At 46.0% G+C, this 14,390-nt stretch overlaps 2 protein-coding genes across 4 annotated transcripts in view; one reads left to right on the top strand and one right to left on the bottom strand.

Moving 5' to 3' along the window:
• Nucleotides 1-635, bottom strand: part of TMEM63B (transmembrane protein 63B) — a 28,728-nt gene extending 28,093 nt beyond the window's left edge. For both annotated transcript variants that reach the window (XM_010369754.2, XM_010369756.2), the window contains exon 1: nucleotides 377-635. The gene's annotated coding sequence lies outside the window, so the exon portion shown is untranslated. The remainder of the gene's footprint in view (nucleotides 1-376) is intronic.
• Nucleotides 4-14,143, top strand: MRPL14 (mitochondrial ribosomal protein L14). Of its 2 annotated transcripts, none has more exons than XM_010369758.2 (3): nucleotides 4-232; nucleotides 11,137-11,225; nucleotides 13,567-14,143. In XM_010369758.2, the coding sequence occupies exons 2-3, from the start codon at nucleotides 11,155-11,157 to the stop codon at nucleotides 13,931-13,933; spliced, it is 438 nt and encodes a 145-aa protein (XP_010368060.2). In that variant the 5' UTR covers nucleotides 4-232; nucleotides 11,137-11,154; the 3' UTR covers nucleotides 13,934-14,143. The 2 variants fall into 2 exon arrangements, with proteins under 2 accessions (XP_010368060.2, XP_010368059.2); XM_010369757.2 differs by having other exon boundaries at nucleotides 26-145.
• Nucleotides 14,144-14,390: the final 247 nt, after the last annotated feature.

Here is a 14,390-nt window from a genome sequence, read left to right as displayed (position 1 = left end):
CGGCGCACGCAAGGCGCGCGCGCACTCTCAGATCGCGTCCGCCGGGCTGGGCCTGGTGCGCAGGCGCTGGGGAGAGACCGCGTGGGGCGAAGGCGGCGCTTGGCCGTTGGGGCCGGCGGCGGGATTTTCCCGGGCGGCGAGAGCGGTATGGTGGGGTGCGGGGGTGGGCGTCAAGGCCCTAATTCTCTCCTTCTCTTCCTTTCTCTCCAGTAGGGGAGGCCCACTCCCCGGGGTGAGTGAGGAGAGGCCAGAGAGGGAGGCAGAGGGTCAGTGGGAGGGGTCCCGACGGGGAGGGGAGGCCCCTGACCCGGACCCTCCTCCCTCCGACTCTCCGTGGGCGGCTTCTGCGACTTCCGAGTCCATGGCGGGCTCTCACCTGCTTTCCCCGGGTTGCGGAGCCGACTTGGGGAGGGCGGGCTGCGTTCAGCTGTCGCAGGTCACTCCAGTGCGTGTCCTCGGGCTTCTCCGCTCTCCGCGCCGCCCTCCCCTTTCCCAACTTGGGTCTGGAGATGAGTTGTCCAGACGCCTCTGGTGTGAGGATTGAGTTTTTGCTTTCACTCTGTCACGCTGATGAGTGCGCCCTCCCCCAGGCAAGGGGGTTCCCTGGTTTCTCATTTCACCAGAGACTGCATCTATCAGTGATTAAGACTGGAAAGATGAAGGGAGAGACTGAGACTCTTGTATATATATGTCACCCACACAAATAGATCACAAAGGCACAACGGGCACCAACCTGGTCTTTTAATTTTTGGTTCCTGGAGGGGACAAAAAGGAAGTTTTGCTTTCCACAGCGGACGATGAATGAACTTTGCCACCATAAGAGATGGATGGGACTGAATTTATAAAGAGGTTAAAAGGGCATATGACAGACACCTTGGGCTACTTGGGAAACTCTGGGAATTTGGGAGATACTTAACTCCCAGGGCTGGTGGTGGTGGTGGGGAACTGCCACTGCTGAACAGAAGGACACTGCCCACCTGGGGGTTGGATCTTGTAGTTGGTCAGCGTCTCTGCTGTATGCTGGCTTTTCAAGAGTTAATTAGTAGCTTGTGGAATGCAACTGTAAGGTTTGATTTATTGCAGTGTTTTTCAAACTGAATCCTATTGGTGAACTGGAGATCAGTTTAGTAGATCACGGCCATTTAAAACATGAAACAGAAAATATCTATCAGACAGTGTTGCACTTAGTAAGGGTATTAGTTTCTTGACACTTGCTTCAGGTGTACACACACCGTGAGTGTATTAGAAGGTGTTCTACAGTGTGTTTCTGTAGGTCGCAGTGAGAAAAATTGGAAAAGCATTGATGTCCTGTGCCCTTGTATTTGCCCTCTTGCCTTCCTTTGCCTGAGTTTTCAGTCACTTAAAATTGCCCATGAGGATGCAGTTAGCATGCCAGGAATATATAGTAAAGAACAAAGTAGATCTTCTTCACAGAGGTTACTGTGTGAGATGAAAGACAGTTCACTATTCATCACTGGAAATACTGTATGTGCTGTTGAAAAACAAGGATTTTATTGAGGTAAGAAGTTGGTTGGCTTAATTAGGAAGGGCAGTTTTTTCAACTGTGACAGAAAGAAAGATGGAGATGAAGCCCGTTTTTGGTAAAGTGCCTGGTGGGAAGGGTCTGTGTAGGTTTGGATTCTGGGAGTTGTGAAATTGGTGTAATCTATTGCATGAGTGGAACAATAAAATTCACTTTGAGGTCAAATAGCATTGTAATGGATATCTGAAAAATGGAAGTGGAGGCCATAGTTATCTGGTTTTTGGACTTCTGAGGATCACTAGAAGGCTTTTTTTTTTTTTTTTTTTTTTTTTGGTTCAGTCTGTCTTGCCCAGGCTGGGGAGATCTGGGTGCAGCAGTAAAATCTCAGCTCACTGCAGCCTCTCCTGGGATCTAGCAATTCTTACGCCTCAGCCTCCCGAGTAGCTGGGACTGCAAGCGCGCGTCACCACTCCTGGCTAATTTTTGTATTTTTAGTAGAGATGGGGTTTCAACATGTTGCCCAGGCTGGTCTCCAACCCCTGGCCTCAATCAGTCTACCCAACTCAGCCTCCCAAAGTGCTGGGATTACAGGCATGAGCCTCCTTGTCCAGCCAGAAGGCATTTTTTATATGTTTTTATTTTTTTACAAAATAGTATAGTTATGAGTCTGAGCATGTGGATTCCTGAGCTATTTCTGCCTGTGCCTGATTAGGGTCAGCACCTAATCCTTAAGGAGTGTGTGAGCCATCAAGTGACACTTTCCAGGGCAAGCATTTCAAAAAGCCTGACATGAGAATTAAGTGCCTTGTGGAATCCGTGAAGGAACAGTGGCCAAAATATTTTATTATTGCTCCTGAATATTAAAGATAAAATGTTTCCCGGGGTTGGGGGGGAAGGGAAATAACAACAACAAAATTTCTCCGGAGTCGACTTTTCAGGTAGTTGGGCACTGAACATGGTTATTTAGACTCTCCTTAGCTCCTAGAGTCTTCAGTGTTGCAAGAATCCTTTAAAATCTATTTTACTCCACTCATGTCTTTGGGATTATGATACCTGGGCCCACCTAAGATGGATTTTCCTACTGTCAGGTTGCTTGGCTAGTTCTTTTTTTTTTTTTTTGAGACAGAGTCTTGCTCTGTCGCCCAGGCTGGAGTGCAGTGGTGCAATCTCGGCTCACTGCAAGCTCCTCCTCCCGGGTTCACGCCATTCTCCTGCCTCAGCCTCCTGCTAGCTGGGACTACAGGCGCCTGCCACTAAGCCCGGCTAATTTTTTTTTGTGTTTTTAGTAGAGACGGGGTTTCACCATGTTGGCCAGGATGGTCTCGATCTCCCGACCTCGTGATCCGCCCGTCTTGGCCTCTCAAAGTGCTGGGATTACAGGCGTGAGCCACTGCGCCCGGCACTTGGCTAGTTCTTAGGGCTGTGTAGGGGCTCGAAAAGCAGGTTATGGTTTAGCCTTCTATTTTATAGGCTCATGGTTTGTCTGGGTTGTTGCTTACCCTTGGTATGATTTTACATGTGTATTTACAGTGACAACTAGTATGCAAGAGAAGACTGCAGTTCAGATCTCAGAAATGTTCTGGGTCAGGTAATATGCTGAATATTTAAAAAGGTCGTAGTAAAGTAGCTTACCATTCACCAGTGAAACACAACTCAGAGTAGGAAAGCCCTCTGTTAAAAACTCAAAAAATAATTTATGTCTTTAGAAAAGAGAGGAAGCACTTTATCATGTCCACTCTAAACTGAAAACACTTTCAGGGCTGTGATCTTAAAGAGGCATCCATGGTGCTGCCCTGAGAATCAGGGAACAAGCTTGCTCTTCCTGGCCAGGATCTGGTAAACAATTTATCCTGCAGATTTAGTCCCTACTGGATACTTCAGAGAAGGACTGTCCACGTTAAAATGATCCCTTATATGAGTGAAGCTAAAACACTTCCATTTCCAGACCACTTTGCTTTTCCCAATATGATCTCTGCTTGGCAGAGAGTTGTTGAGACCTGGACAGGTGATTCCAGGGTCACAGACTTGGTGTGAGAGAAGGGGAGAATGGAGTGAAAGAGATACATGCTTTCTATCAGCAGCACCCTCCCATCCCCATTCTTTAACTTTTCCGCACTACTCTCCTGCCAATCTGACATCTTCATAAACCTGGAGCCCACCTAAATCTGGCCCAATAGGAAGGGAATTATGTATATGATTCAGTAGAATTTTACTTTACCTTGTGCAGTTTTTCCTGAGTTTGACCAGATGAAGAATATTACAAATTTATATCTGGATTATAGGTGTTTGTATACTTGTGAGGTAGGGATGGGAGGGGAAGCAAAACTAGATAAACTATACAATTGTCTCCACAGTGAAAAACCATCTTGAATAATTGAAAATTGTCAGATCTGTCTAAGTACTACTGCTTTTTTTTTTTTTTTTTTTTTTTTTTTTTTTTTTTTTTTGAGGCAGGGTCTCGCTCTGTCACCCAGGCTGGAGTATTGTGTCAAAATTATGGCTCACTGCAAACCCCAACCCCTGAGCTCCAGTGATCCTCCTCCCTCCTCAGCCTCCCAAAGTGGTGTAATTACAGGTGTGAACCACCACGTCCTGCTTTAAATACTTTTGCAACAAGGTGGGGCATAAGTTAGATAAACAAATATAGGACAATAACCCTAGACATGTTTTCCTTTGTGAAATGGGATTGAGAAATGGGGTTTTCTCAGTGGTAGCTGTGGTGGAAACAGCCGATCATGGTATTGAGGGAGACTTTACATTGATAATGCTGCTGTGAAAACTCACACCTTAGCAGATCACTCAAAATCAGCTTTAGCTTTGGTCCGAGGCTGTCCTGCGTGTAGTGCAGATATTTAATGAAGGGATGGCTTTTTGTTTCCTGAGTTTTTTAAAGATTATGTGGCAGCCTTGCCAAAGGAGGAGGAGTACTTACCCTGCATGTGGAACATTTATTTGTATCCATGAAGCTTATTAGTGGCTAAAGCAGCATCTTCACTGTGCAAGTATTGTGCAGTGTTTAATAAAAACAGCCTTGGGCTCTGATCTGGGCCTTACTGCCTTCTAACCTTGGGTGAGTCAACCAACAAGCTTTGCATTTCTGTCTTCATTTCTCCAACTCTGTGGAGCCTGCAGAACTGTTCAGAATCATTAGCAGATTCAGCCCCCTTGCAGACTGTTGGTCTTTCCTGTTTCTTTGTTTCCATTGGGAGCTCAAACAGATCTTCAAAGAAAGTGATCTGTGTGAAAGTACTTTGAGAATTATAACATGCTATTGTGTGGTTACCAAACCACGCACACACCACACTTCCTAAAAGGAAATAGTTGGGCAGCAAAAACAGTAATGAGTCTGTAAGCAACAAATGAAAGTACTTATTGGTCCAGAATGGTTGAGGAGAAACCTGAGATGCGAGGGGTTGTGTCTGCGTGACAGGACAGAGAGTCCCAAGAATTCCTTTTTGTTTTTGATTTATCAGAGCTGCCAGGCCTTTGCTTTTCCTATTTTGATTAAGAAGGACATTTATACTCTCACACTGGCAGAGTTTGTCTTTTTTGCATCTGGGCTTTCCATTTGATTTCTCAGTGTCTCTTTTCCTGTCCGTTACATACTAGCAGAACCTCCTTTTAAGGCTCATTTGTGATTGTGCTGAACTTTTTGTTTTCTCCTTTTTCTATAGAGGCCATTCCCCTTGAAAGGTCTTTAAAATGTAACCTGCCAGGTACCTAAAGATTGAAATTGTTTAGGTAGAAACAATGTATAATTACATATAGATCTGTGATACTAAATATATTCTGCTGATCCTCAAAACTTAAAGTAATGGTACTTTCCAGCTTTCCACAAAGCATCAGAGGTACAGACTCTTTGTGTCTGCCCTTCCAACTCAGAGTAACTAAAAATGAGCTCTCTGGCAGAGCGCGGTGGCTTACGCCTGTAATCCCAGCACTTTGAGAGGCCGAGGCGGGCAGATCACAAAGTCAGGAGATCGAGACCATCCTGGCTAACACGGTGAAACCCCCGTCTCTACTAAAAATACAAAAAATTAGCGCCTGTAGTCCCAGCTACTCAGGAGGCTGAGGCAGGAGAATGGTGTGAACCCGGGAGGTGGAGCTTGGAGTGAGCGGAGATCGCCACTGCACTCCAGCCTGGGCGACAGAGCAAGACTCCTTCTCTAAAAAAAAGAAAGAAAAAAAAAGCTCTCTGTGCCTGTGAGGCTCTCCCAAGTCACTGGGAGCCTGGGTAAAGGGCACAAGAAAAACCACAAACCCCACTGACATGGAGCCTCTCTGGAGCTGGAGGTTGAATTATAAATCAGTTCTTTTTTTGTTTTGTTTCTGAGACAGAGTCTTACTCTGTCACCTAGGCTGGAGTGCAGTGGTGTGATCTCAGCTCACTGCAACCTCCGCCTCCCTGGTTCAAGAGATTCTCCTGCCTCAGCCGGGGACTGACTGTAGCTGGGACTACAGGCACGTACCACCATGCCCCGCTAATTTTTGTATTTTTGGTAGAGACCAAAAATTTGGTATTGTTGGCCAGGCTGGTCTCAAACTCCTGACCTCAGGTGATCCGCCCGCCTTGGCCTCCCAAAGTGTTTGGATTACAGGCGTGAGCCACCGTGCCCAGCCATAAATCAGTTCTGTCCACTTAATAGAGAGTTACTCAGCTGTAGTTGTGCTAGGCACAGTTCTGGGCACTGAATGTCTGGCACGGAGCAGAGCAAGGGCTGGTCCCTGCTCTCACAGAGCATGCATTCCAATGGGACCTGTAGGGCGATGCCAATTCCCCCATATTCCATTGAAATCCTTAGTCCTCCCTTGCCTCTGCAAGTGAAGGGAGATCTTAAAGCAAGATGGAAAATGAGCATGGCTTGGATTGTATTAATTTAATTTCTTTTTTCTTTTCCTTCCACCCACCCTCTCTTCCCACCCCCGACCCCACCTCTTTTTAAAGAGAAGTTGATTCATGTTCTAAAACAGGAGGATAGTACTTAGTGCTGACCAGAAAGTGGCATGAAAAGCCGTCTCTGGCACCAAAGTTTTCCAAATACCTGGCCTCCTCTAAGTGAGAGTGTTGTAGAGAAGGAGCTATTGTTGAAGCCAGTCTCCTGTGCACAAGACTCAGAGTGACATTCCTTGTGAAACAACCATTGTGTATAGACTAGGTCTGAAGTGATTCAGGGTCTGTGTCCATAGGATAGATTTATGCTAGGAAATAATATCAGGGTCCATCAAAGTTGCTTTGAAGTAAATTGCTGCCTCCATTGCTCTTCCCTGATCTGAAGCAGTTATTTTAGTGGTGGGATGAGGCATTTTCCATAGTGGACAGTGTAGGCACCAGGCCCAGGAGGTGAGTCCAGGGGGCCTGGAAAAAAAGCACGGGCTAATCCTCCATGATTAGCACCATCATTCTCTTACAGCGTGTTTGCCTGACATGTCCTGATTCCGAAAATACAGATAAGAGCTCTACCGTGTCTGGATTTCCCTCCGTCAGAGCCATGGGGGATCTGTCTTTCTCCTGGCTACCTCATTTATTTTATTCAACAAGTATTTATTGCACTCCTACTGTTACTATCAGGACTGGCTGGGGTCTTTTGCTAGGGTGGAAGAGGAGGGTACAACAGTTTGTTTTTTTGGAGGGATACGGGACGTATATACAAAAAGTGAATGTATTTGGTTCTTTTGTGCTTTCAAGTTCATAGGAATGCTAACTGCTGGCCGTTTGATGTCTGAGTCCTTTGGGTTTAGGTCTAGAGGTCAATATCAGATCCACTAAAGAGCTAGTGAAAAGTCACTGAATTGGGAAATGCTCCCTAGAGACATAAATATATCACTCTTGTGTTTGAGGGCAGTACAGGTAATCCTTACCATCAGAGTCTGTGTGGCTCCTGAATTCCTGTAGCATGTTCAGATGCCATGTTGTCAGAATATCTGGTTTCTGAATTTTGGATAGCGAGTAGGAAGAAATAGAATGTTAAAGGACATCAGCCTTATCTCAAAGTATCCACATTTACTCAGTGTCAGTGTTTGGATAGTGAATATTGACTCTGAGAGTTGCACTGGCACGAGGATGTCCCAGTGTTCAGGAGGGGTAGCAAGTGATGCTGCCGTTTGACACAAGACTTTGTGGAGGAGATTCTTGTGGAGCTGGGTCACATTTGGCTGGGCAGAGATGAGTGTTGGTTGTGGAGTTGGCTTGAGAGCAAGGTGCAGAGAGGAGGCCTGAGTTTGTGTTTGTGCACTGACAGCCTTACAGAGTTTAGGGAGGTGCTTTGTGACGACACCTGAGTCAGGAAAGTTCTGGGAAGCCCTTAAGTGCTTCTGCAGTTCTTGGACTAATATCAGCGTTCTTGAGGAAGCAGTGTGGTGCTGAGAGGCAGGGTGTTGCACTTCTCGGGAGAGGGAATGTGGGTGGTGCTGGGTTAATCTTGAGGGTTCTGTGGAGTCGTTCAGGAGACTCTTCTCTCCCAGGGAGCCAAGGGCCTGCCAGCATCAGATGGGAACAGCTTGGCAGGGATTTGAGCTAACGCAGCCTGGACCAGAAGGACTCTGCTTTTCAGAAGTTTTGTTTTGTTGTTTGTTTTTTGCCAGTTTTTAGCTATTGCTCTGAGTATGGATCTCTTCTTGCCTCCTGTACTACAAATTGTCTTCAAAACTTAAATTAGACCAAAAGGAATAATTTTCACCTGGTATGTGTCTCCATTTCAGTTGATTCAGCTAGCACTGAATTGGCTGTGAGTAAAATGTGCATGTGATGTCAGTGTTCTTTTTTTTTTTTTTTTTTTTAAGATGGAGACTCACTATATTGCCGAGGCTGGAGTGCAGTGGCCCAACCTTGGCTTACTGCAACCTCCGCCTCCCAGGTTCAAGCGATTCTCCTGCCTCAGCCTCCTGAGTAGCTGGGACTACAGGTGCCCACCACCACGCCCAGCTTATTTTTGTATTTTTAATAGAGAAGGGGTTTCACCATGTTGGCCAGGCTGGTCTCGAACTTCTGACCTTAAGTAATCCGCCTGCCTTGGCCTCCAAAAGTGCTGGGATTATAGGCATGCACCACCGCGCCCAGCTGACTTCAGTATTCTTGATGGAACAAGAATGATTCAATAGTTGTAAAATATTAATATTTAAATTAAAGTTGCCATGTTTACTCTGTTGAGTAAGAGCATGGGTTTAGGAAGCCCACAACTGGGGTTCATATTTCAGCCTGGTCACTCCTAGCCATGTGACCTTGGGCAAGTTATTTAACCTCTCTGGGCTTTATTTCTTTGTGTATAACAGTGAAGCTAATAATAATTGTACCCATTTCATAGAGTTTTTTGAGGTTTATTTTATTTATTTATTTATTTGAGACAGAGTTTTGCTTTTGTCGCCCAGGCTGGAGTGCAATGATGCAATCTCGGCTCACCCCAACTTCCACCGCCAGGGTTCAAGCGATTCTCCTGCCTCAGCTTCCTGAGTAGCTGGGATTACAGACTTGTGCCACCACGCCTGGCTAATTTTGTATTTTTAGTAGAGATGGGGTTTCTCCATGTTAATCAGGCTGATCTCAGACTCCTGACCTCAGGTGATCTGCCCACCTTGGCTGGGATTACAGGTGTGAGCCACTGTGCCTGGCCATGAAGTTTAAATGAGATGGTAATATAAGACACTTAGCCTGCTGCCTGACACATTGTAACCATTTGATAAGTGTTCATAAACAAACAACACAGAAAGAGGCCAAATGACCCTTAAAGCTGCTTGACACCCAGGGCTCTCGTGTGAAATGAGCTTTGGTATAGCAGAGCAAGGCTGCAGAGTGCGATTGGAACACCCTTGGACTGAACCTGGATCCAGTTCTGGTTCTGCCCTTGACTAATTGTGGGATTCTACACAAGTCACTTAATCTGCCTGTATATCAATTTTCTAATCTTTAAAATGATATACGACATGATGATGATGATAGCTTATTAGCTGGTAAAGAGTGCCAGGCACTATGCTAAGTGCTTTGCATGGCTTATCTAATTGAATCCTCATAACTACCTTGGGGGAAGATACTGTTAGTATTCCTGTGTTACAGATGGGAAACCAAAGCTCAGCAGTTTGGTTACTTGTCCAGGGTCACCTCACCAGTAAAAGTAAAGCTGGTCTCATTTGGTAGTCTGTGATTCTCTATGTGTCAGATGTTAGTAGTTGCATACATTTGCATTTAATTTTTCTAATCATGATTACATTTTGGCTAATGCTTCATGGGTTGTCTTAAGGAAAACACTTGGGAGTAAGTTTGGGATTTGAGGCTAAATTGTAGTTAATAAGCATTTAAAGGCCAGGTGTGGTGGGTGGCTCACACCCATAATCCCAGCACTTTGGGGGGCTGAGGCGGGAGGATTACATTAACTCAGGAGTACTCAGGAGTTCAAGGCCAACCTGGGCAACGAAGTGAGACCATCATCTCTGAGGAAAAAACCCAAAAAATTAGTCTGGCATCCTGGTGTGTGTCTGTGGTCCTGACTATTCGGGAGGCTGAGGTGGGAGGATCACCTGAGCTTGGGGAGTTCAGGACTGCAGTGAGCTGCAATTGTACCACTGCATTCCAGCATGGGTGACAGAGCAAGACTGTCTCAAGGAAAGAAAAAAAAAAGTATTTATGGAGTGTCTAGGTATTCCTGGGGAAGAGTGGATTCCTCTTCCCCCCACCCCAACATTCTTATTAAATAAAGTCTTATCTGAGGTGGTTTGAACTTGTGCAAAGCAAAGCTGTGTGTAAATACTACAGTGTAGAGGCTTTTCTCGGCAGACCTTGAATGGACACCTCTGCAGCCAAACATTTGGGTGGAAAAACAGGTGTGTTTTGCAGCTGGCTACAGACCTTTCTGAAGCACTCTCTGAAGTGATGTTCTGGTGTTTCAGGGCACTGGCAGCCTCTATATTTGTTAGTGCTAGGGAGCAACAGGGTTGAGATACTGAAAACTAGAGCCACAAGTCTTGGGTTGGTGTTTGCTCTTTCAACTAACTCTTCAACTTGGTTTCCCAAAGCCCGCTTTCAGCTGTAGTATGGTGTAGGTCAGTTTTCCATTTTACAGTGTTGTTTGGGAGACTGACCCAAATAGAGACTTTGGTCTTTGACTTGGCAAGAGCAACCTTTGGCTTTGCTTTGCTGGCCTTGAGCTGTACAGGTGTTCTGGCCTTTACATTTGGGGGAAAGGTGATGTAGTGACAGACAACTTGAGTGGCTGCTTAGATACTTTACTTTCTTTTAGGGAGTTAAAGTGCTGGTTTCAGAAGGCGCATGAGTATCAACAAGGGCAATAGTGTGCAGTTTTTCCTCTATGGAGGACTCGAGAAGTAGTCCCTGGCTGGATTTATAACCAAGGGTTCATATTTTCCTCCTGCCTGTGGAAGTGATATAATAAGGAAGGCATTCTCTGTGCTGCTGTATTTTTTTTATAGCAGAAGCTGTTGTGGGCCATGCCACCTCTCCAACCCCAGAGTTAGAACGTGAATCAGCAAAATCGGAGCTAGAGCTCTGTCTAATCATCTGTGTATCCTTTAACCACTAAGATTTATATTTTGTGACTAATGATCTTGTGCTGGAAGTGCCATCTCCCACACAAGTCCCCAAAGAAAACTGGCTGTAAGGGCTGTGACTTAGAAACCAATTTTTCCCCCTCTCGTTTTTCCTGCAGGATCTATCTTGGGATCCCATGGCTTTCTTTACTGGGCCCTGGGGCCCCTTCACCTGTGTACGCAGAGCACTGAGCCATCGCTGTTTCAGGTAACTTCCCATTAAGTTCTTAAAACTGTCTTTGTGTAAGCTTCCTATCAGGGCTGGGTGTTATAGTGACTAGAACAGGAGTAAAAACTCAGGGAGGTAAGCATGGAGTTGGGAAAAGCTAAAGGGATCGGGCCGAGCTGGCTTGGTTGGTCTGGTCACAGGATGGGGGATAGGTAAAGAGGTGATGATGCTGTTAGAAGTGCGACGGGGAATGGCATATTGTGGAAACTTTTACTCTTCAGTCCTTGCAAGACTCTTAGAGTGAATCTGACATCTCTCAACCCTATCATTCCCCTAGAGCATTAAAATCCTCTCTTTTAAAAATGAAATTTTTTGAATTACAAAAATAATACATGCTTATTACCAAGAACTTGAGCATGATAGAAGTGTGACACCCTCCTCTTCTTATAGATGCTAAGCCAGGAGAGCACAGGAGGCATGCCCGTTGGCAGACATGCCTCCTGGCCCTGTCATGCCCTCATCCCACAGGTGTTTCCTGAGCACCGCACCTGGGGTTGGCCATACAGAGATGAATGAGAGTTGCTTCCTGTCCTGAAAGAATTCTCACTGTCAGCCATAGGAGCAAACTTGAAAATAAGTAACTCTAAGAAAATGTGATAGAATATTTTAGTAGAGGATTGTACTTTGGATGGTCTCTCATAGGAGCTCCTAGTGGAGAAAGAGGAGGAGAAAGAGTGGAGGCAGTCTTCTCAAAAGGGAGGTGGGGGCAGATCCTGTTTAGGCCTTCAGGAAGAATTGGGAGGAAGGGTGTGCTTGGGGAACTCCAGTAGTTCCTGGTTGCTCCTGCCCAGAGTGGTAGGATGTGTGGCCTTAGAAGGTAGGTAAATTGGGACAAGATTGTTGACAGTGTAGATGGTGGGGAGTAGCATCACTTTTATATTCTTTTCTTTTCTTTTTTTTTTTTTTTGAGACGGAGTCTCGCTCTGTCGCCCTGGCTGGAGTGCAGTGGCTGGATCTCAGCTCACTGCAAGCTCCGCCTCCCGGGTTTTACGCCATTCTCCTGCCTCAGCCTCCCGAGTAGCTGGGACTACAGGCGCCCGCCACCTTGCCCGGCTAGTTTTTTGTATTTTTTTAGTAGAGATGAGGTTTCACCGGGTTAGCCAGGATGATCTCGATCTCCTAACCTCGTGATCCGCCCGTCTCGGCCTCCCAAAGTGCTGGGATTACAGGCTTGAGCCACCACGCCCGGCCCATCACTTTTATATTCTAAAGAGAGCTCTTTGTCGGCAAAGTGAAGTGCAGTGGGAACCAACTAGGACAGTAATGTCACAGTCTTGGTGCAAGAGAGTGAGCTGCTCAATGAAGGAAGTTGTTGGCGGGATTGGAGAGAAAGGACATAGGTGCTTAGCGGGTGATATTAACAGGACTTGGTGGCCAGTTGATGTTGGTGGAGAGAGGTTTATGGCTTGGGTTCTGGTGCTGCTGGAGAAGCCATTATCTAGATAAGAAGTGTAGCAGCAGGAGGAGGTTTGCAAGGGGAGGCAGTGAGGTCAGTTTGGGACCTACTGAGTTTGCAGTATCTATAGAGTAGGGAGTTGAGGAGAGTGGAAATGTATGGAACTAGAATATAGAAGAGAGGTGGGGCTGGAGATGGAATTTACTAGTTGGCAGCAATGCTAATGGGTAAGATTGCCTAGAGTAGGCATAAAAAAACAAGAGAAGAGGTCCTAGGATTACCATGTGGAAACACCAGCATCAGGTGCTAGCATCAGGAAAATAGGAATCCTACTGTAATCGTCTTGTTTAATAATACCTTGTCTGTCTTTAATAAATACTCTCTAAAAAATTTTTTTTCTAATGAGGAAAAATGTATTAAAAGATTGTTACCTTGACTTTTTTCCAGTTTTTGCTATGTTGTGTCAAGGACTTCCCTTTGCAAACTTACCCGTATCTTCTAGTTCCCAGCAACATGTAAATAAGAAAATTAGGGAATGGTGTATTCTGGGGAAGCAGGTTTTTCAGGATAGGCAGTGGATGAAGCCTAGCCCATAAGGGATTCCTTTAAGTCCTCAGAGTCCTTTTGGAAAGCAAAGGTTTTAAGTTAGGCTGCTGTGAAGTTCATTGTCACATTGGGTTCTCTTTAAAACTCATCCAAATTGAGATCTTGACACAACAGCAGAAGCTCTCAATTGTGAGGAAACTGTTGTGGGTACAGATAAGTCTTCACAAAGTCCTGACTTTCTGTTGCTGCTCCTGGACAGCACTCTGCTGTGTGTGTGTTGCAGACATGTACTTTCTCCCTAGCCTTGACCTCTCAAAGAGGCCTGTGCACCCTCACCATGAGAGATACAGACTGCAGACTTTTTTTTTCTCCCACCAGCACCACTGGGAGCCTGAGTGCGATTCAGAAGATGACGCGGGTGCGAGTGGTGGACAACAGTGCCCTGGGGAACAGTCCATACCATCGGGCTCCTCGCTGCATTCATGTCTATAACAAGAATGGAGTGGGCAAGGTGGGCGACCAGATACTACTGGCCATCAAGGGACAGAAGAAAAAGGCGCTCATTGTGGGACATTGCATGCCTGGCCCCCGAATGACCCCCAGATTCGACTCCAACAACGTGGTCCTCATTGAGGACGACGGGAACCCTGTGGGGACACGAATTAAGACACCCATCCCCATCAGCCTGCGCAGGCGGGAAGGCGAGTATTCCAAGGTGCTGGCCATTGCTCAGAACTTTGTGTGAGTTGAGCCCAGGCCTCTGGTTGCAGGAGGGCTCGTGAATGGAGCAGTTCTGAGAACCACACTTTTGCTAAGGGAGCTTGGGAGCCACATGGCTGCTCCCTTCACACTGGGTAACAGTGTAATGTCCTGTGGGAGAATAAATATATTCATTTATGTGTTCTTCCGGAGCTTTCTGGGATGTGGTGGGAAAATAAATGACACTGAAACAGTTGAAAGGTGGCTTACCCAAGTCTGGCCACACGGGGTAGCATTCTTTACATGGAGCAGCCTTGGTGCGAGGGTCTGAGCCCTTTTCTGGTTTGGACCCTGTGAGTTCATGCAGGACTGTCAGGCCCTGGAAAACTGAGGTACATACCAAATGCCAATTTATAAATGTACCATGGAGTCTGCCACTTTCTAACCAAAAGATACTTGTTTTTATTTTTCTCATCCCAAATATCCTCTTCCTGTATTAGTGG

Source organism: Rhinopithecus roxellana, chromosome 4 (assembly GCF_007565055.1).
Source record: "Rhinopithecus roxellana isolate Shanxi Qingling chromosome 4, ASM756505v1, whole genome shotgun sequence".
NCBI classification, from domain to species: Eukaryota; Metazoa; Chordata; class Mammalia; order Primates; family Cercopithecidae; genus Rhinopithecus; species Rhinopithecus roxellana.
Note: the sequence above shows the minus strand (reverse complement) of the source record. Positions and strands in the feature narration are given on the sequence as shown.